The sequence below is a fragment of the Eubalaena glacialis genome, chromosome 7 (assembly GCF_028564815.1).
Source record: "Eubalaena glacialis isolate mEubGla1 chromosome 7, mEubGla1.1.hap2.+ XY, whole genome shotgun sequence".
Taxonomy (NCBI): domain Eukaryota; kingdom Metazoa; phylum Chordata; class Mammalia; order Artiodactyla; family Balaenidae; genus Eubalaena; species Eubalaena glacialis.
In genome coordinates this window covers 89,201,210-89,221,906 of record NC_083722.1, presented here as the reverse complement: position 1 = coordinate 89,221,906, position 20,697 = coordinate 89,201,210, and the positions used below count along the sequence as shown (strand labels likewise).

General features: G+C 38.7%; 1 protein-coding gene across 6 annotated transcripts in view; it reads right to left on the bottom strand.

Moving 5' to 3' along the window:
• Window positions 1-20,697, bottom strand: part of SLC25A26 (solute carrier family 25 member 26) — a 144,924-nt gene that overhangs the window by 27,289 nt on the left and 96,938 nt on the right. For 5 of the 6 annotated variants that reach the window (XR_009701624.1, XM_061197125.1, XM_061197127.1 and 2 more), the window contains one exon: window positions 4,777-4,821. The exons of the other annotated variant lie outside the window; for it this stretch is intronic. Coding sequence is in view for 4 of the 5 variants with exons in the window: in XM_061197125.1 (XP_061053108.1) it covers window positions 4,777-4,821 (45 nt within the window). In the remaining variant the exon portion in view is untranslated. The remainder of the gene's footprint in view (window positions 1-4,776; window positions 4,822-20,697) is intronic. 6 annotated transcript variants of the gene reach the window in all.

Sequence of the window (20,697 nt, the reverse complement as noted above, 5' to 3'; positions counted from 1 at the left end):
ATCCCACATGCCACGGAGCAACTAAGCCCGAGCGCCACAACTACTGAGCCTGCGCTCTAGAGCCACAACTACTAAAGCCCACGCGCCTACAGCCTGCAAGCCACAACTACTGAAGCCCATGCGCCTAGAGCACATGCTCCGCAGCAAGAGAAACCACCACAATGAGAAGCCCACGCACCGCAACGAAGAGTAGCCCCAGCTCTCCGCAACTACAGAAAGCCCGCACGCAGCAACAAAGACCCAACACAGCCAAAAATAAATAATAACATAAAAATAAATTAAAAAAAAAAAAAAAAGAACAGTGGACTGTTCTGATGGGCTGGATGATGAGGGAAAGAGAGAACTGTGGAGTCATTCTTAAGTTTCTACTTTAGCAAGCAACAGACATGTGTTCTACTTACTGAGAAGGAGACACCTGGGAAGGAACAGGTTGGGGAGAAGGGGAATAAAAACCAAGTGTTCTGTTCTGAACTGGTTCCCCTGAGACACCCTGAGTAAGGGTGTCATCTAGGAAGTTGGTCATGTGAGGCTGTAACTCAGAGCAAGTGGTCCACGAGAGAGCTTTAAATATGCAAGTCAACCATATACACAGGGTATTCAAAGCCAAGGGACAAGATGAAATAATAAGCTTTGGTTTTTTATCAGATAAGAGAACCACGTAGTCTAACGTGTTTCTCTTCTTGTTGGGCTACTAGAAAAGTTCCAAACTCAATATAAATCTTAAAGGAAAATGATCTTCTCAGAGGTTCTGGATATGATGATCTACCCCTTTTACTTCCCCTCCTCTTTAGGGTGTTTAGTCTTCTTTCATCTAAATCTTTTTTGTAAGCATATGTACTATTTAAAAAAAAAAAGAAAACATAAGAAATGAGGTAGTGAAATGACATGATTTGGGGAGTCAGGGGGGCTGGCTCCCACAGTGCCTTGGGTGGTCTTCAATTACAGACACGTTACCTTGGAGTTATCTGTGGGTATGTGCTTCTCTGATAGAGTAAAAACTCCTCAAGGGCATCAGCCACATCTTATTCATCTTTGAATTGCAGTGAAATGAAACAGTGTCTAGCTCACAGCAGGCAGGGAATACATGTACACTAACGGCATCTGTCACTTTTCTATAAATAGAAGGGGTTCAGGCCTTATCAGAATGTGCTAAAGCTCAGTTCTAAGATACAGTACACGAATAAATACCAATCAGCAATACAGACAAATGTTAGCTATAAGGGTAAACCTTCAGGGTCAGGATTGGAAGACTTCAAGCACGAGAAAAAAACTGAGCTGGCTTTAAAAGATGCATAGCATTTGATCCGTGAAAGTCCACTGCAGAAAGAAGCCAAAGAAAAGGGGCAGTAAGGAGGCTATTCTGGTTGGAAGGAAAGGAAGGAAAGGAGGGAAAGCAAAAAAAAAAATGTAAGGGGAAGGGAGCTGGAAAAACCAGTTAAGGACACAGTATGGACATCCGTGCCAACAACTTCATGCTTTAGAGTTTTAGAAAGTTATACATTTCTGGGAACTTCAAAGAGATGTTTAAGGAAGATCACACAAATTCAATGTGTAGAACAGATGAGTGTTAACTAAGTCCAGGCATACGTTAGTAAGAATCTGATAAAAAAAGGAGGCCACAGGTTCCAAAAAGTCAGAGTGAACACAACTTGGTGAGTGATAGAGAAGAAGAGGATCAGATTTAATCTGGGATTTGAGACCAAAGGGGTCAGGAGAATAGTAGTATGATTAACAGAAATCAGGGAGACAGCAGGAGGAAGTGATTTTAGAAGGCGATACCATCGATTTTAGGCAGAATAAGTTTAAGATGATAGTGGCCACCCCCTACCTCCAGATTCCCACTCCTTATAGCACAATGTGCACACAATCTGCCAAAGTCCTTGCTGAGAAAAATTTTTCTTAGCAGTATTTCCACATAAACATAATAGAGAAACCCTTCTATATAATACAGTGTCTCTATGGTTGCAGAAACAAATTTAAATGGATAAACTCATAAATACAAAAATAAAAGACATGCCAAAAATTGTCTACTTTTACAAAGCACTGTGGTTTCACATTTGGATGTTTAAAAAAAAAAAACACTATTATATGAAAAGATGCTCAATATTATTTAGCCCTGAGAGAACTGCAAATTAAAACCACAATGAGATACCAGTACACAACTATTAGAATGGCTAAAGTTTTATTTAATCTAATAATAACAAACAATGACATGGATGCAGAGCAACTGGAACTCTCACACATTGCTGGAAAATGGGACAGCCACTGTGGAAAACACTGTGACAGTTTCTTACAAATTAAACTTCTATTTTCCCTATGACCCAGCAATCCCATTCCTAGGTACTTACCCAAGAGAAACAAAAATATATGTCCATACAAATACCCATATGCAAATATTTGTAGCAGCTTCATCCATAATCATCAACTCGAACGTGTATCAACTAGTAACTGGCTAAACAAATTACAGTACGTGTACACAATGAAATGCTACTCAGCACCAAAAAGGAGCAAACTACTGGTACGGGATAAAACAGGAATGAATCTCTTCTTTCATATTAAATGAAAGAAGCCAGGCACAAAATACTACATAGTGTGTGATTATATTTGTATGATATTCTGGAAAAGGGTGATGATATTACATTTTGTTTAGGGTGGTAGTCGTATTTGTCAAAACCTGTAAAAATGTACACTTAAAAGGAGTTTTCCTGTATGACGATTATTCCTCAATAAATCTGACAAAAAAAGAAATATATATATATGGCATCTTAACATTGGCTCAAAGGAAAGTATTAAAGCTCAACATCGTTATCTATGATTACTCTGAAAACTTCTAGACATACACACATTCAATCATTCATTTATTTATTTATGGCTGCACTGGGTCTTTGTTGCTGTGTGTGGGCTTTCTCTAGTTGTGGTGAGCGGGCGCTACTCCTCGTTGTGGTGCGAGGGCTTCTCATTGCAGTGGCTTCTCTTGTTGCAGAGCATGGGCTCAAGGAGCGTGGGCTTCAGTAGTTGTGGCTCGCGGGCTCCAGAGCGCAGGCTCAGTAGTTGTAAGGCACAGGCTTAGGTGCTCCACGGCATGTGGGATCTTCCCGGACCAGGGCTCGAACCCACGTCCCCTGCATTGGCAGGCGGATTCTTAACCACTGCGCCATCAGGGAAGCCTAGACATTTCTTAACTAGCTAGCATACTGCAAATGTCCTGAATACTGCAAAGAAACAAATCCCATGCTTTTTCCCTCTTTGGGCCTCAAAACATTCCTGTGCAGAAACTGGGCCTAAGTATGTTAGAAACAGTGCAGAAGCCATGTGAATGCTGTTTATTGAGACACTAATAAAGTGAGTCTTGTTTGCTGGACAGCTGTTGCTTCATTGTCTTTTGTCATACACAAAAATAGAGAGGTGTTATGCTTATGGAATGTGACCTTCTCATTGGATAGCCGTTACATCACGCCCAGAAACACTGCCAGAGAAATCCAATTTCACCGTGTGCCACGTGGAAAACAGTAAAAACAAAAACAAACAAAACAACCATGAAAGATCCCAAAACCTGCATTAAAGGAACTGTACTACTCCTTAAAATCAGATCATTTATAAGAAGTATTTCTCAATACTTAATATTGCTGAGTTTATTTTTATGAATAATGTTTTTCCTCATTTTATTATCCTTGGTACGTAACTTCAACAGAATATTTTTTAGAGTCCAAATAACTGTTATTCTTCCAAAGACATTTTCTTTGAAGGCTCCATGATTACTAATGCTATACAATGATGAGAGTAATTCCTTTATTTTTTGTATTATCAAATGCCTACCTAGGTACTTTGCCATTTTACAGTTTGGTCATTTATAAACCATTTTCATTTGAACAAGGGTTTTCAGATTCTTTTGATCATTATCCACAGTGAGAAATACTTCCACATTGCAACCTAGTACACAGATGCATGTATATACGTACACGCAACACTGAAGTCTGACAAAGCAAGACTTAACCTTACCTCATAAGATGCTATTATTTTCCCTTTTGTTGTTGTCTTTAAAATGCTGGCAAACACCTACATAATTCATACCGTGGCCCGCAATTTTTGAAATCATTGCACCAGGAGATGAAAAACAAATACAATGTCTCTGCATGTTTTGAACAAAGGCTTTCAAATTTTCATTTAATTGTTTGTTTTTAAACATATGAGTGACCTTCCCCAAGGCTGACTCACAACTCCCCACACTCTGCTCCTTCTCACTGAGGGTTCCTAGGCCTGGTGAGCAGAAAAGACAGAAGGGACCTTCAGAAACCAAGCCCCCTGCTGCTCCCCACTCCCACCCACCATCAGATGTGGGCGGGAAGGTCTTGGCCTTCTAGGCCTACAAATATTCAGAGCCTTGCTTTCCTTCCTTTTCCATTTACCCTCACTGTTATTCCTTAACCTCTACACACACACACACACACACACAGACACACACACAGCGAAGTGAAATAAAATTCAAGTGGGTGGAAAAAGAGTTACAATACAGAGGAAAGTAAAGTTTTTCCTAAACATCTCAGGATCTCAGTTACGCCTGCTCTGCTTATTTCCCAGACCACAGACACCTAAACAAGTTTAAAACACTGAACTGGCATGCAAATCCCACTCACAAAATATTTCCAACTCCTAATAATTTTGAGTTTTTAAACTGCTACTCAATATTATATTCTACTATTCCACACCGAAACTACTGGGTATTAGTGATCATAAGATAATTAGAGAGAAATTTTAGATGAAGACTGGAAAACTTACTTTTAAGGACTCCCACAGGGGAAACTGGACCAATGAGAAAGGAATCTGAACAGAAAAAAAAAAAAAAAAAATCAAACAAATTAGGCAGGAAAGATCAGTTTGCTTAGCATGACTATATGAACCTATAATTATTACTTAGAAACATTATTTCATTTTAACTTTATGTACATAATAAAGCTACCATTAAACAAATTTATAAGTACAGGATGCATAGTTTTTAGAAAAAGAGTTAAACGGTAACTGCCTGTAAAATCTACTAATTTTTTGAGGCCAAGTGACATAAAATGATGCCCTCTTGAAACTGAAAGAGAAGCACAATATAAAGAGTGTCTGGCTACTGAAAGAAATGAGAAAATAAGTATTTTCCATCACAGGTAATGAAGACTTTAAAGATGTGACCTTTTTCTGCTTAAGAGTTTGAGCTGTCTACTCCTCAGCGGGCCACGTGTCAGGGTTGAAAAGAGAAGCAGGGAGGGGGAGAGAGAGTGGGGGGGGGGAGCCCCAAGGGAGGAGGGCAGCACAGGAAGGGGGTAGTGGAGGAAAGGAGGGGAAGGGGAGGAAAGGAGAAAGGGAAGAGAGGAAAAGGGGAGGAGGGGAGAGAGAAGGAAAGGAGAGGGAGAGAGGGGAGGGAGAGGAGTGAGGAAGGACAGAGGGGATAAGGCAGGTGGATGGGAGGAGAGAGAGAAGAGGACGCAGGCAGAGCCACTTGCAGGAGGAAGCTGAGAAGCAAGGTCTGGGGACAGAACACGGGCGTGGGGAGGAAGGAACGGCTTCTCAGTGTGGAGGAGTGAGGGCTCTCAACAGACAGGAGCACAGTTGGGCCTGAAAGCCTGATTTAGTCTCAAGCTTGGTCAGGGAGAAGAGTCATCCCTAGCAGTGAAGACAATCAGCATACTTAGACTAAGGATTTACAATTAGCTGTATAGCAATAAACTAGAATTGTTACCAAGCACTTTTCACATGCCAGGCACTGTGCCAACCAGCACTTCATAGTTTTTATTTCACTGAATCCTCACAACAACCCTGTAAGATGGGCATTATTACCATCCCCATTTTACAGATCAAGAAATGGAGGTTCAGAGATGCTGTTTAACTTGCCTAAAGCACAGTTAGGAAGTAAAAAGCCCAGACAATCTGACTACAGGGCCCTGTCTGACTACTACTCTACCTAAAAGACATCTAATTGGATTTATCTGCATATAAATTCACTGACAGTATAATCCATTTGCTTTTAATTAAACTTTCTCAAATTCTAAAATAGAACCCCACCCTCCATATTTCCGAAAATAAAAATACCTGAACTCCAGGGGAGTTCACTAACCTACCCACTAACCTAGGTAATATCCACACACTATCCACTGGGCCTACATAAGGCATGATGCTGCTCAAGCAGGTCGTGGCCCCAGTATAGTTGCTCTGTATCCAGTTCAGTTGTAAGTGAAAAGTAAATGTGGACTTTGATCAATAACAATATGCATAGGGGTATGTGAGAGTGTGTGTGTGTGTGTGAGTGAGTGTGTGTGTGTGTGTGTGTGTGTGTGTGTCAGAGACCACAATGTTGAAGGGATTAATGGGTATTTACCTTCCCATGAATTAAGAGCACTAAATTACTTCCAAAATATTTATATTTAATCAGAAATTAAGAGTCTAGCATCATCTGTCTTATTCTGCTGGAAGAAATGATGGCCCTGGGCTTGACAGTGGTCACAGAAAGAAAAATCTGCCTTCCATTCAGGCAGGAAATGGCAGTGAGAGAGGGGGAAAAAAAAAAAAAATCAATGTCAATAAACCAGTTTAAGTTGACAAACTAAAATCTCATGGAATTTTGTCATGTTCATAAATAAGCAGCGCACCATCCTGTACATCAAAGTTACATAATACGAGACAAATTTAGTTGAGCTTTTTGTCACCAAAACATGAAAGCATCTGACACTGTCCATTCTGACACTAAAATGTTATATTTTCAATTAAATTATCAAAACCCAAAAGACTGTAGTTTTCGTTTCCTTTTTTGGCTGCGCTGCATGCGGGATCTTAGTTCCCCAACCAAGGATCAAACCTGGGCCCCCTGCAGTGGAAGTGATGAGTCCTAACCACTGGACCACCATTTTTAAAAATTTATAATATGTAATAAAATACCAAAGAGGACTAACGGTTGGTGGGATTAGAGATGGCTTTAATTTTCTTCTTTGTACTCTCTCCTCCCAAATGTAAATATGTCACATTTTAACAAGAATGTAAATATTTCACTTTTTTTTTTAACATCTTTATTGGAGTATAATTGCTTTACATTGCTGTGTTAGTTTCTGCTGTATAACAAAGTGAATCAGCTATACCTATACGTATATCCTCATATCCCCTCCCTCTTGCGTCTCCCTCTCACCCTCCCTATCCCACCCCTCTAGGTGGTCACAAAGCACCAAGCTGATCTCCCTGTGCTATGCTGATCTCCCTGTGCTATGCGGCTGCTTCCCACTAGCTATCTATTTTACATTTGGTAGTGTGTATATGTCAATGCCACTCTCTCACTTCGTCCCAGCTTACCTTTCCCCCTCCCCGTGTCCTTAAGTCCATTCTCTACGTCTGCATCTTTATTCCTGTCCTGCCCCTAGGTTCTCCAGAACAATTTTTTTTTTTAGATTCCATATATATGTGTTAGCATACGGTATTTGTTTTTCTCTTTCTGACTTACTTCATTCTGTATGACAGACTCTAGGTCCATCCACCTCACTACAAATAACTCAATTTCGTTTCTTTTTATGGCTGAGCAATATTCCATTGTATATATATGTCACATCTTCTTTATCCATTCATCGGTCAATGGACACTTAGGTTGCTTCCATGTCCTGGCTATTGTAAATAGTGCTGCCATGAACATTGTGGTACGTGACTCTTTTTGAATTATGGTTTTCTCAGGGTATATGCCCAGTAGTGGGATTGCTGGGTCATATGGTAGTTCTATTTTTAGTTTTTTAAGGAACCTCCATACTGTTCTCTATAGTGGCTGTATCAATTTACATTCCCACCAACAGTGCAAGAGGGTTCCCTTTTCTCTACACCCTTTCCAGCATTCTTTGTTCGTAGATTTTTTGATGATGGCCATTCTGACCAGTGTGAGGCGATATCTCACTGTAGTTTTGATTTGCATTTCTCTGATTAGTGGTGTTGAGCATCCTTTCATGTGTTTGTTGGCAATCTGTATATCTTCTTTGGAGAAATGTCTATTTAGGTCTTCTGCCCATTTTTCGATTGGGTTGTTTGTTTTTTTGGTATTGAGCTGCATGAGCTGCCTGTATATTTTGGAGATTAATCCTTTGTCGGTTGCTTCATTTGCAAATATTTTCTCCCATTCTGAGGGTTGTCTTTTCGTCTTGTTTATGGTTTCCTTTGCTGTACAAAAACTTTTAAGTTTCATTAGGTCCCATTTGTTTATTTTTATTTCCATTTCTCTAGGAGGTGGGTCAAAAAGGATCTTGCTGTGATTTATGTCATAGAGTGTTCTGCCTGTGTTTTCCTCTAAGGGTTTTAGAGTGTCTGACCGTACATTTAAGTCTTTAATCCATTTTGAGTTTATTTTTGTGTATGGTGTTAGGGAGTGTTCTAATTTCATTCTTTTACATGTAGCTGTCCAGTTTTCCCAGCACCACTTATTGAAGAGGCTGTCTTTTCTCCATTGTATATTCTTGCCTCCTTTATCAAAGATAAGGTGACCATATGTGCATGGGTTTATCTCTGGGCTTTCTATCTTGTTCCATTGATCTATATTTCTGTTTCTGTGCCAGTACCATACTGTCTTGATTACTGTGGCTTTGTAGTATAGTCTGAAGCCAGGGAGCCTGATTCCTCTAGCTCCATTTTTCTTTCTCAAGATTGCTTTGGCTATTCGGGGTCTTTTGCGTTTCCATACAAATTGTGCAATTTTTTGTTCTAGTTCTGTGAAAAATGCCATTGGTAGTTTGATAGGGATTACACTGAATCTGTAGATTGCTTTGAGTAGTATAGTCATTTTCACAATGTTGATTCTTCCAATCCAAGAACATGGTATATCTCTCCATCTGTTTGTATCGTCTTTCTTTCATCAGTGTCTTATAGTTTTCTGCATACAGGTCTTCTGTCTCCCTAGGTAGGTTTATTCCCAGGTATTTTATTCTTTTTGTTGCAATGGTAAACGGGAGTGTTTCCTTAATTTCTCTTTCTGATTTTTCATCGTTAGCGTATAGGAATGCAAGAGATTTCTGTGCATTAATTTTGTATCCTGCTACTTTACCAAAGTCATTGATTAGCTCTAGTAGTTTTCTGGTAGCATCTTTAGGATTCTCTATGTATAGTATCATGTCACCTGCAAACAGTGACAGTTTTACTTCTTCTTTTCCGATTTGGATTCCTTTTATTTCTTTTTCTTCTCTGACTGCTGTGGCTAAAACTTCCAAAACTATGTTGAATAATAGTGGTGAGAGTGGGCAACCTTGTCTTGTTCCTGATCTTAGTGGAAATGGTTTCAGTTTTTCACCATTGAGAACAATGTTGGCTGTGGGTTTGTCATATATGGCCTTCATTATGTTGAGGTAGGTTCCCTCTATGCCTACTTTCTGGAGAGTTTTTATCATAAATGGGTACTGAATTTTGTTGAAAGCTATTTCTGCATCTATTGAGATTATCATATGGTTTTTATCCTTCAATTTGTTAATATGGTGTATCACATTGATCGATTTGCATATACTGAAGAATCCTTGCATTCCTGGGATAAATCCCACTTGATCATGGTGTAATCATACCTTTTAATGTGTTGTTGGATTCTGTTTGCTAGTATTTTGTTGAGGATTTTTGCATCTATGTTCATCAGCGATACTGGCCTGTAGTTTTCTTTTTTTGTGACATCTTTGTCTGGTTTTGGTATCAGGGTGATAGTGGCCTCATAGAATGAGTTTGGGAGTGTTCCTCCCTCTGCTATATTTTGGAAGAGTTTGAGAAGGATAGGTGTTAGCTCTTCTCTAAATGTTTGATAGAATTCACCTGTGAAGCCATCTAGTCCTGGGCTTATATTTCACATTTGTAAGATGAAAAAAGGTCCTATAACTTACTGTAATAAGGCCTGTAACTTATAACTTATTGTAACTTATTGAACATTAGACTTCTTCACTTCTTGATTAAAATAAACCATATACTGAACTGTATGTTATTGGCACTTTTTTGGTACTTAATAAATAATACCAGATTTTGAATCCTGTAGATGGGCATTTTGCCCATTTTCCTCCATTAAAAGTTATTCATTAAATTGTTCCTTCAATTTAAAGAAGTAATTTTAAAAATCACATATTTGAAATGGCCAAAACTGTTCAATTGGGTATTTATTTTAAAAAGTGAGCTGACAGTAAATCCCAACTTCACTCTAAAACAAGATTAATTGACAGTCTCAGGTAATTAAATGTGCTGTAAATGCTTGAATACTTAAATATATTTCTGGCTTCTGGTAATGAAATATCCCTCATAAGATAAACTCCTGATGTGTGAAAATGTTTCAAACATTCTTCACATCAAAATCTTACTGAATGCCTTGTCATTTACCATATGAAGAAATAATGAAAATGTGTTCCACTCATGTGACAGTAGTACTGCCAGCAAATATGGCTCCACGGCTAAAACAAATTCTTCTCCCAACTTCTACAGAACATGGGCCGGTCAGAAGGCAAGTTCCCTCCCCATGTCTGGTTTGGAGTTTCAAAACAGTGATGTTTCTTCAAAACGTGGAATTTTAAACGCCATACAGATGTAAGCTGTTATTCTAAAATGTTTTATAGATGAATAAAATGAATAGCTGCACTCAGAGGTCTTATATTCCAAAACACAACATACCCATTTTATTGCACCAAAAGTTACAAAATGGCTCACTGTTGTGACCTTTTTAATGGCTCCATTTAAGATGTTTTGTTTGAATAAGGTTGTTAAGACCCAGGGCCCTAACAAGTGAGCAGCAGTAAACTCAGCTACCATCAAAGAGGCAGATGTAGAGGGGAAAAAACCTGCTAAAATTCAACATGGATTCCACTAGTAATAAACACAGCAATAATTCCATACGAGAGTGCATGTGAGGATTCCATGTGAAGTAGAGAAAGTGAAAGCTGAGTGGTAAACAGGCGAAGGAAGTGTTGGGCATTACTAATGAAATAAAGAAGGTACAATATTACATTATGAGCACGCTTTACCTATTTCCAAGTGTTTGGACTAGATTATCCTTGAAGCCAATCAATGCTTATAATCCTATGATCTTAAAATAAATGCCTATAACCTTACAGTCCTTTAACAAATAATAATGTGATTTATAATATAACTGAAGGGATATGAAGATATGATTTCTAAGATATCATTTAGCTCTAGAATTCTATGGCTCAATGGACAGATCAAATTAGTATACCAATACGTTTTAAAAAAATAAGACTTGATCGTAAGCTGCAAAGAACACAATGGATCCTACAAGTGACCCAAAGGGGAGTCTCCTTTCTGGTGCAAGACAGTGTCCAAGTTTCTGTGCTTGATTTCGGGTTTTCCATTCTAGTGTTGCAAAGATAACAAAGCCAGTTCTCCTGTTAAATACTCTGTGTCTCTTTCCATTCAAGCCCAGTGGTAACCAAGGACAAGTGAATTTGAAGACCTGAAAACATTTTGCCCCAAAGTGACTACCATTCTTTAAAAAAGAAAAAAAAAAAGAAAAAGAAAAAGGTGAGACCCATTCAAATCTGGTCTGCTGCCATCTGACATACCAGGAAAGCATTCTAATAATAAATATATATTGATTTTTAAATTTAACAACTATAATTCATTGACATGCACTGTACATAGAGAGCAGAATGTATACCTAATAAAGGAAAGTAACCTAAAAGTAGAAGAAATTTAAAGTGACTCACTCCTCAGGTTTATAAACCATACTAAAATTCCAAAAGCATCTTTCCAAAGAAAGCACTAAATGGACACAAGAGTATCAAAATAAAATAGGGAAGGAGATGAGTGTGAGCAGTTTGATTCTCAAGTAAGATTAGATCTCAGAGGCAGGAGCACTGAGAGTATCAAAACTTCTACAAAGATATAGTAAGCAAAACAGGGTGGTAGTGGCATCAACACAGACATACAGACAATGGAACAGAATGAAGAGCCCAGAAATAAATCCTTGAATATATGTTCGAATGATCTCTGACAAGAGTGCAAAGACCACTCAATGGGGAAAGGACAATTTCTTCAACTAGTAGTGTTAGGAAAATGTATATTCACATGCAAAGGAATCAAGTTGGACCCTTACATTACACTATATACAAAAAATTAACTCCAAATGAATCAAAGATCTAAATGTAAGACCCAAAACCATAAAAGTCTTAGAAGAGGGGAAAACCTTCATGATATTAGATTTGACAATGATTTATTGGATATTACACCAATCCACAGGCAACAAAACTAGACAAATGGGACTACATGAAAATTCCAAACTTTGCATCAAAGGACAAAATCAACAGATTGAAAAGGCAACCTATGGAATGGTAGAAAATATTTGCAAATCATCAATCTGATAAAGAGTTAATATTCAGAATACATAAACAACTTCTACAACTCAACAGTAACAAAAAATCCTATTTTTCAAATGGGCAAAGGATTTGAATAGACATTTCTCCAAAAAAGATATACAAATAGCCAACACGCACATGAAAAGATGCCCAACATTACTAATCATTAGGGAAATGCAAATCAAAACCAAAATGAGATATCACTCATTATGAAACTACTATGAAAGAAAGAGAAAGACAGGTAAAGAGAGAGGGAAAGAGGAAAGAAAGGAAGGAAGGAAGGGAGGGAGGGAGGGACGGAGGGAGGGAGGGACGGAGGGAGGGAGGAAGGAAACAAGTATGGACAAGGATGTGGAGAAACTGGAACCCCGTGCTGTATTGGTGAGAATGTAAAATGGAGTAGCCACTTGGAAAAGAGTACAGCAGTTCCTCAAAAGATTAAAAATAGAATTACCATGTGATTCAGCAATTCTACTTCTGGGTATATACACTAAAGAATTGAAAGCAAGGTCTCAGAGAGAGATTTGTACATTTATTTTCATAGTAGCATTATTCAGAATAGCCAAAAGGTGGAAGCAACCCAAGTGTCCACTTATGCATGAAAGGATACACAAAATATGGGATATACATACAACAAAATACTATTCAGCCTTAAAAAGGAGGTAATTCTGACATGTTACACAGAACAGATGAACCTGGAGGACATTATGGTAAGTGAAATAAACCAGTCAGAAAAAGACAAATATTGAAGGATTCCACTTATATGAGGTATTTAGCATAGTAAAATTCATAGACACACAAAGTAGAATGGTGGTTGCCGGGGGGCGGGGGGGGGCTGGGTTAAGATGGGAAAGGGGAGTTGTTGTTTAATGATTATTACACAAGTTTAAGAGTTTCAGGTTTGCAAAATGAAAAGTGTTTTGAAGACAACTGCACAACAATGTAAAAACACTTAACACGGGCTTCCCTAGTGGCGCGGTGGTTAAGAATCCGCCTGCCAATGCAGGGGACACAGGTTCGAGCCCTGGTCCAGGAAGATCCCACATGCTGCGGAGCAACTAAGCCCGTGCACCACAACTACTGAGCCTGCGCTTCTAGAGCCCGCGAGCCACAACTACTGAAGCCCTCGTGCCACAACTACTGAAGCCCGTGCGCCTAGAGCCCGTGCTCCGCAACAAGAGAAGCCACCGCAATGAGAAGCCCGCGCACCGCAACGAAGAGTAGCCCCTGCTCACCGCAACTAGAGAAAGCCCGCAGGCAGCAACGAAGACCCAAAGCAGCCAAAAATAAATAAATAAATAAATAAATAAATTTATTTAAAAAAAAAAAACAAACACTTAACACAACTGAATTGTACACTTCAAAATGGTTAAAATGGTATGTATTATGTGTATTTTATCACAATTTTTAAATTTTTAAAGAATTTTTAAAAGATATTGTTACTAAAAAGACAAGCCACAGACTAAAAGAAAATATTCACAAAACACCTATCTGAAAAAGGACTTCTATTCAGAATAAAGGACTTTCAAAACTCAATCATAAAAAGAAAGAAAAACAAATAACCCAATTTTTAAAATGCACAAAAGACTTGAACAAGCACTTCACAAAGAAAGTTACACAAATCACTAATATAAGCACAAAAAAGATATTCAACATCATTAGTCATCAGGGAAGTGTTAATTAAAACACACTGAGAAAACAATCTGGTGTTTCCCCCCAAAGTTAAACATACAACTTGGCAATTCCACTCTTAGGTATACGGCCAAAACCAGGGAGTCAAACAGATACCTGTACACCAATCTTCACTGCAGCATTACTGACAATAACCAAATAACCCAAGTGTTCATCAAGAAATAAATGGAGAAACAAAATGTGGTCTGTCCCTACAGTGGAATATTATTCAGTCATAAAAAGGAATGAAGTTCTGATATATGTATGCTACAATATGGATGAACCCTGAAAACATCATGCTACGTGAAAAAGCCAGATACAAAAGGACAAATATTCTATGATTCCATTTACATGAAATAGCTAGAATAGGCAAACTTAGACAAAAACTAGATTAAAAGTTATGGGGCTCAGGAAAGAGGAGAGTAGGAAGTGATTGCTTTATGAGTACAGAGTTTCTGTTTGCAATGATGAAAAAGTTGGGGAGTAGATTGTACTGATGATTGCACCACATTGTCAGTTACACTGCAGTGTATACCTAAAGTGGTTAAGCTAGCAAATTTCATGTGATATCTATTTTACCACAATTTAAAAACTAATTTTAAAAAGCACACATTGAGGTGCCATTATACAACCACTAAACTGGCTGAAATAAAAAAGACCGACAAAACCAAATAATCGTTAAGGATGTGGAGCAACCACAACTCTCAGATTTTGACAATGGGAACTTAAAATGGAACAATCACTTTCAAAAGGGGTTTGCTAAGTTTTTATTTGATCCAGAAATTCCACTCCTAGGTATTTATTCAAGAGCAATGACAATATATGTCCACAATAAGATCTGTACATGAATGTCAAAGCAGCCTTAATCACAATAGTTAATGTCCATCAACAGAAGAAAAGCTACACAAATTGTGGTATATTCATACAATGGAATATTAGGAATAATATTCCTAATTAGGAATAAAGTGGAAAGAACTACTGATACATGCTGTAACACTGATGATTCTCACACATATCACATCATATCAAGTAAAAGAAGCCAGACACAAAAAGGATTTATACTACAAGACTCTATTTACAGAAAGTTCAAGGAAAAGGCAAAACTAACCTGAGTGGGCAGAGTAACTGAGATGGGATATCAGAAAACATTCTAGGGATATGGAAATATTCAATATCATATCAGGGGTGTGGATTACATGAGCATATCCATTCTTCAAAAGTGTACATCTATGATGTGTGCATTTCAACGCAGACAAATGTTATCTACAAATATACTATGAAAAATACAGTAGTGATCACAGTGAAGAGTGGGTAGAGATATAGATGAATAAAAATGACAGAATACTGATAACTGTCAAAGCTTGGTGATGAGCACTTTGTGGTTTGTTATACTATTCGTTTACCTTGTGTATGATTTAAATTTTTCTTAAGTTAAAAAAAAAAGTGTGCAAGTAAAGCACGATTATTAAAATTCATATACAGAAGCCTAGAACTAAAGGTCAAAGCGGGCTTCCTATCTCCAGTTAACCAAAGTTAAGTGACACTAATAGTTTGGGATATAGCTTCTCATTTATCTCAACATACTTAGGTTCAGTTTTGTTTTGTTTTTTCAATTAAACGTTAGTATACATACAGTTCCAAAATTTAAAATTTTCCCTAAACAATGTCTAGTGATATTTCCATGTTGATCAATATAGATCTGTCATTTCTGACCATTGCATAGTATTTTATAACATTTAACTATCCCTTGATAGTTGATGTCCAATTTCATCCCTCATAAAACACTATTTTTGTTTAATCAATCATTCTGATACGTAGGAGATTCTAGATATATCATACAGATTGTAAATATATAATTTCTAAACATACCTAATAACAACGTGGAAGGCTAATGCCCAACATTAACCCTTCATCAGCATAATCATCCTTATAAATGCCCAGTGTTAATATTCAGGAATATCAGAGCACAAAGATATCTTCCTTTAGGTATCATTTAACAAATCAATCAAAATGAAAACCACAGTACCACATTGGCTTTCACACATCTTGTGAATAATTCTAACACATCATTCAACATTAACTGATTCTGAGCAAATGTTCAATACTTGCATTAAGATTTAATCCTGCTTCCAGGGGTCTGTAAACAATTACTTATGGAGTAGAATTATGGTATCAAGAATTACCAATATATGTCTGACTTACAGAATATAAATATAAGGTCACAAGTATACACAAGTTGTGCCCTATCTTTAAAAAAAAAAAAAGAACTATTTTTGTTAGCTGAGATTCTTAAGAAATAAAATTAGAAATACTTTTTAAAGTTTTCCATTTAATTCAAGAAAGTTAAATAAAATCTATCTTTATATAAATATACACACGTACACATACACATATACACTGATTCCTTTCCATTTATTTTCCTGGCTTCTTTAATGAACTATGGATCACCCCACAATTCTTATGATAATCATTCAGCAATTGGGACGACTCTTGTTAATGAAACCTGAATTTTCTTTTTGAGTATACAAAGCAAAGGAAGAAGTTCATTTTCAGTTCTTCACAGAGTCACTTCCAACATGTTAGGCAGTGTTGATTTAAGTCTTTTAAGGAAACAGCCAAAGAGTAATTGAAGGAGGTGCCTGAGACTCAGAATTTCAAAACCAGAATTCCTGTCAAGAGGTGAGGACTCTGGCACAGGGTCAGGAAACAGATGTTCTCAGTTAGCATTTGCAGGAAACTTTAATCCCTTACAAAATATAATCAGGTTGTTCTTAAGATGTTTTTCTGCAGCTGAGAATGGCTTTAGCAAGTAGAGTCCAGCTGTCTCTCCCACCTACCACTCCCTCCTTCCCTTCCAGCAGCCCAGTTAGCTCGTGACTCAGAAAGCAAAGAAAAATGAGTAACCAATCCCTCAAGAAGTTCTACAATACAGAGTAGACTATTGTATCACCAACTGTCCTTGTTAACTAAGGCACATGCTTATTTATCTAGGTTTTCCTCATTTCTGAAGCAATTTGGTTTTTGGTAATAAAGATGTTCTAACTGATGGCTTCCCAAACTCTAAGAAGTAAAAATAAAATTAGATAAATACGATTTAAAAGACTAGCCAAGAGCAATAAACATCTCACCTAACATTCAAAACATTTGTATAGGTACATCCTTTGGGTATTTAGGCAAAATTACAACTTGAAAAGAATCATGAAAAATAAAAAATCTGTATAGTGGTTAGGCTGTGCAGGTAGCTCACTTGCTCCCTCCATCCCTCCCTCCCACCTACCTTCTTTCCTCTCCCAGCATCACCCTCAACCTCCCCAAAATAATCCAGTGGCAGTAAAAGCAAATTTGAAAGCAGCCCCATTAACATAAAACGACAACCAGGGGCTTCCCTGGTGGCGCAGTGGTTGAGAATCTGCCTGCCAATGCAGGGGACACGGGTTCGAGCCCTGGTCTGGGAAGATCCCATATGCCGCGGAGCAGCTGGGCCCGTGAGCCACAACTACTGAGCCTGCGCGTCTGGAGCCTGTGCTCCGCAACAAGAGAGGCCGCGATAGTGAGAGGCCCGCGCACGGCGATGAAGAGTGGCCCCCGCTTGCCGCAACTAGAGAAAGCCCTCGCACAGAAACGAAGACTCAACATAGCCAAAAATAAATAAATAAATTGGGGGGGGAAAAAAAAAACCGACAACCAGGAGCCTCATCACAAGTGGGACGCTGACAAAGTTACCGTATGGTCAGAAGGAAGAGGGGCTGGGGGAGCAGAAGAAAAGATGGCAGTAAGCTTGATAAGGGCAGGAAGGTACAGGTGTCTTACTTGCTTACTTCTCATTATCTCCCATTACCTGGCCCAACAGTGCTCAGTAACTATTTACTACATGAGTGAATGGAGGAAAGGCAAAGGAATGGAAGAAGAGAAGGCAGGGAAAAAGGCAGGTGGCAGGATTAGGGTAGAACCCAGGTTTTCTGGCTCATAGTCCAATGAATACTCTCTTCACTCATGAACTATTGATCTAAAAGTATTTGCTAGAACAGTGCTTTGAGAGCTGAATGATAAGAAAAAAGAAAAGTGAGTATCAATTACATACAAAAGGGAAGAAATATAAAAATAGATCCCATTCATTATATTTGTTAGTGAAGTCAATAAGAGAAATACGCGGGTACACACACACACACAAACGCACACACATATACATACCAAGAAATAGAAGCTTTGGAAAGCCACTCTATAAATGTTTCTCCAATTATCTCTTATTCATTTATGATAATAGAAAACAGCATTAAAGCCCAGGTGTTGAGAACTATAAATAATCTACTTTGTACAACTGAAGAAAAGCCATGCTTCCAGAAGAATCATTTCCGGTAGACTTTAAGGCATTAGATAAATGAGTGTAAACTGCCAGAAGACACTACCCCCGCTTTACTGGTTACCTTTTCTTCAAGTTCAGTTACATGGGTTGAGTACTATTACATAATTTGTCAGTACTCTACCACAGGTAATCAGTGTTTGACCATAATTACAACACTAGTTTATGCTTATCAGCCAATTAAGAGATTAGGAGAGGGACTTCCCTGGCGGTCCAGGGGTTAAGAATCTGCCTGCCAATGCAGCGGACACAGGTTCCATCCCTGGTCCAGGAAGATCCCACATGCCGCGTGCCTAGAGCCCGTGCTCCACAACAAGAGAAGCCACTGCAATGAGAAGGCTGTGCACCGCAACGAAGAGTAGCCCCCGCTGGCCACAACTAGAGAAATCCCGTGCACAGCAACAAAGACCCAGCGCAGGCAAAAAAAAGAGAGAGATGAGAGAGAGAGAACAGACTTTAGCATCTGATACAGTTTTTTTTTAAGATGGGAAAAAAAAACATACTAGCTAATAAAAAAAGGAACAAGAAATTAAAGCAGATTTTATCAGTCAGCCTTGCTGCAGTATCAAAACAACCCTCAAATCTCCAGGGCATACAATACACTGTCTTTCCCACTCACATGACATGTCAGCTACAGGGTGGCTGTGGCTGCCCCCAGGCTGTGGCTTTTGCTCCACGTGTCTTCTCGTTCCAAGACCCAATCAGAAGGAACAGACCTTATGAGACGTGCCATTCTAAAGGCAAAGGGCAGAAGCTACAGGGCTGATAGAAACTTGTTATGCCTCTTAAAGCTCTGTTCAGAACTAGAACACTGTCATTTCCACACACATTCACGGACCAAAACAAGTCGTAAGGCCAAGCCTGACTATGGGACAGGGAGGCACTGCAGATCATTTAACCACAGGCAGGGAAATATAACAGATAATCTTACAGGGAAAGAAGCAGAACTGAGAACTATGAAATAATTTATCCCACAGATCTTCCAACTTCCATGCCTAACGCTTTTCTCCCCATTGTCAGTAAGTCTAGGCAAAAGCACATATCCACAACCATTAAGGGAATGAAAAAATGAAAAATTCAGGCTCAAAGAAGATCCTGGGAATACAATGACATGAACTCACCCACCTTTACCCCCACTCCATTTTCAATTTATCTGCTGCAACAGATATAGTTCTGGAGCCTGCAGACAGCTAAACGAAACTGAAGGCTTGGGTTCCTCAGAGTATAGAGCAGGGAACTGGAAAATGTGTTTTTTTAGTTTCTAGGAGCTGGGCCTAGTGCCTAAGGACTAGCGTCTTGGAACTAGCCTGGAACAAGGACTGTAAATTAATGCTTCTAGAAAAAGCCTGCCCATGGAGACCTTATGGCCCTTGGGCGGGGGTGAGGGCGGTGGGGGTGGGGGGGGCGCATGTCTCCCGGCTTCATTAGAGGCCAAGACCAAAACTAGACCCTGATGAGCTGACAAGGAAAATATGACAACACATAAGGAGGTTGAGCATCCAAAGAGACAGTGATCAGTCAGGACAAAGGGAACAAACCCACGGCTAAATATAGTTGTTTGAAGTGAGAGAAACCAATAGGGGTCAGAAAAATAATATGGGAACTTAGGGAGATTTAACCACACCAGAAAGAAGTCTTCCTGCATTGAAACACAAGACTTTCCAAATAAACCATACAGTATATTAACTGAAGGAAAGAATGGATTGTGGCAAAGCTCCAAATTTGTGGTCTGGAAGATCAAATGGAAAAAACAGCTCAAAGCGGCAAAACAGAAATCATGATAGAAAAGATAAGAGACTTGGAAGACAGATTTAATGTGATGAACAGCAGTTCTAGCAGAAGAAAGATGAACAGATAGAGGAGAGGCAATAACAGAACACAACAGAAGCAAATTTGCTTGGACCAAAGAAAGACCTCAATCTGTAGATTTAAAGAGCTCACTTTACTCTAGACAAAGATCTAGGCATAACCTTGTAAATTCCTGAACTATATAAGCTTATATACAAGAATATACAAGCTTGGAGGGAGCAAGAACTCACAGAGGAGAGAATTCAGAGAGGCATCAGACTTCTCATCTGCAACGTTGGAAGCTACAGCAATAGCTCTAACAGACTACTGAGGAAAAAATGGTAATGCCCAAACACTACACCTGGCAGGTAAAAGAGATGGGTGGATACTCAGAAAATGTACCACCCACAAACCTCATATAGGAAAATATCTGTGAAAGAATTCTGACAAAGAACAAACAGATTAGAACAGAGACCTTCTGGGGGAGGACATCAGAGAGAGCAGTGATAAGAAAAAACTTTGTACTTGCACTTGCTTCCTTTCCCTATATTC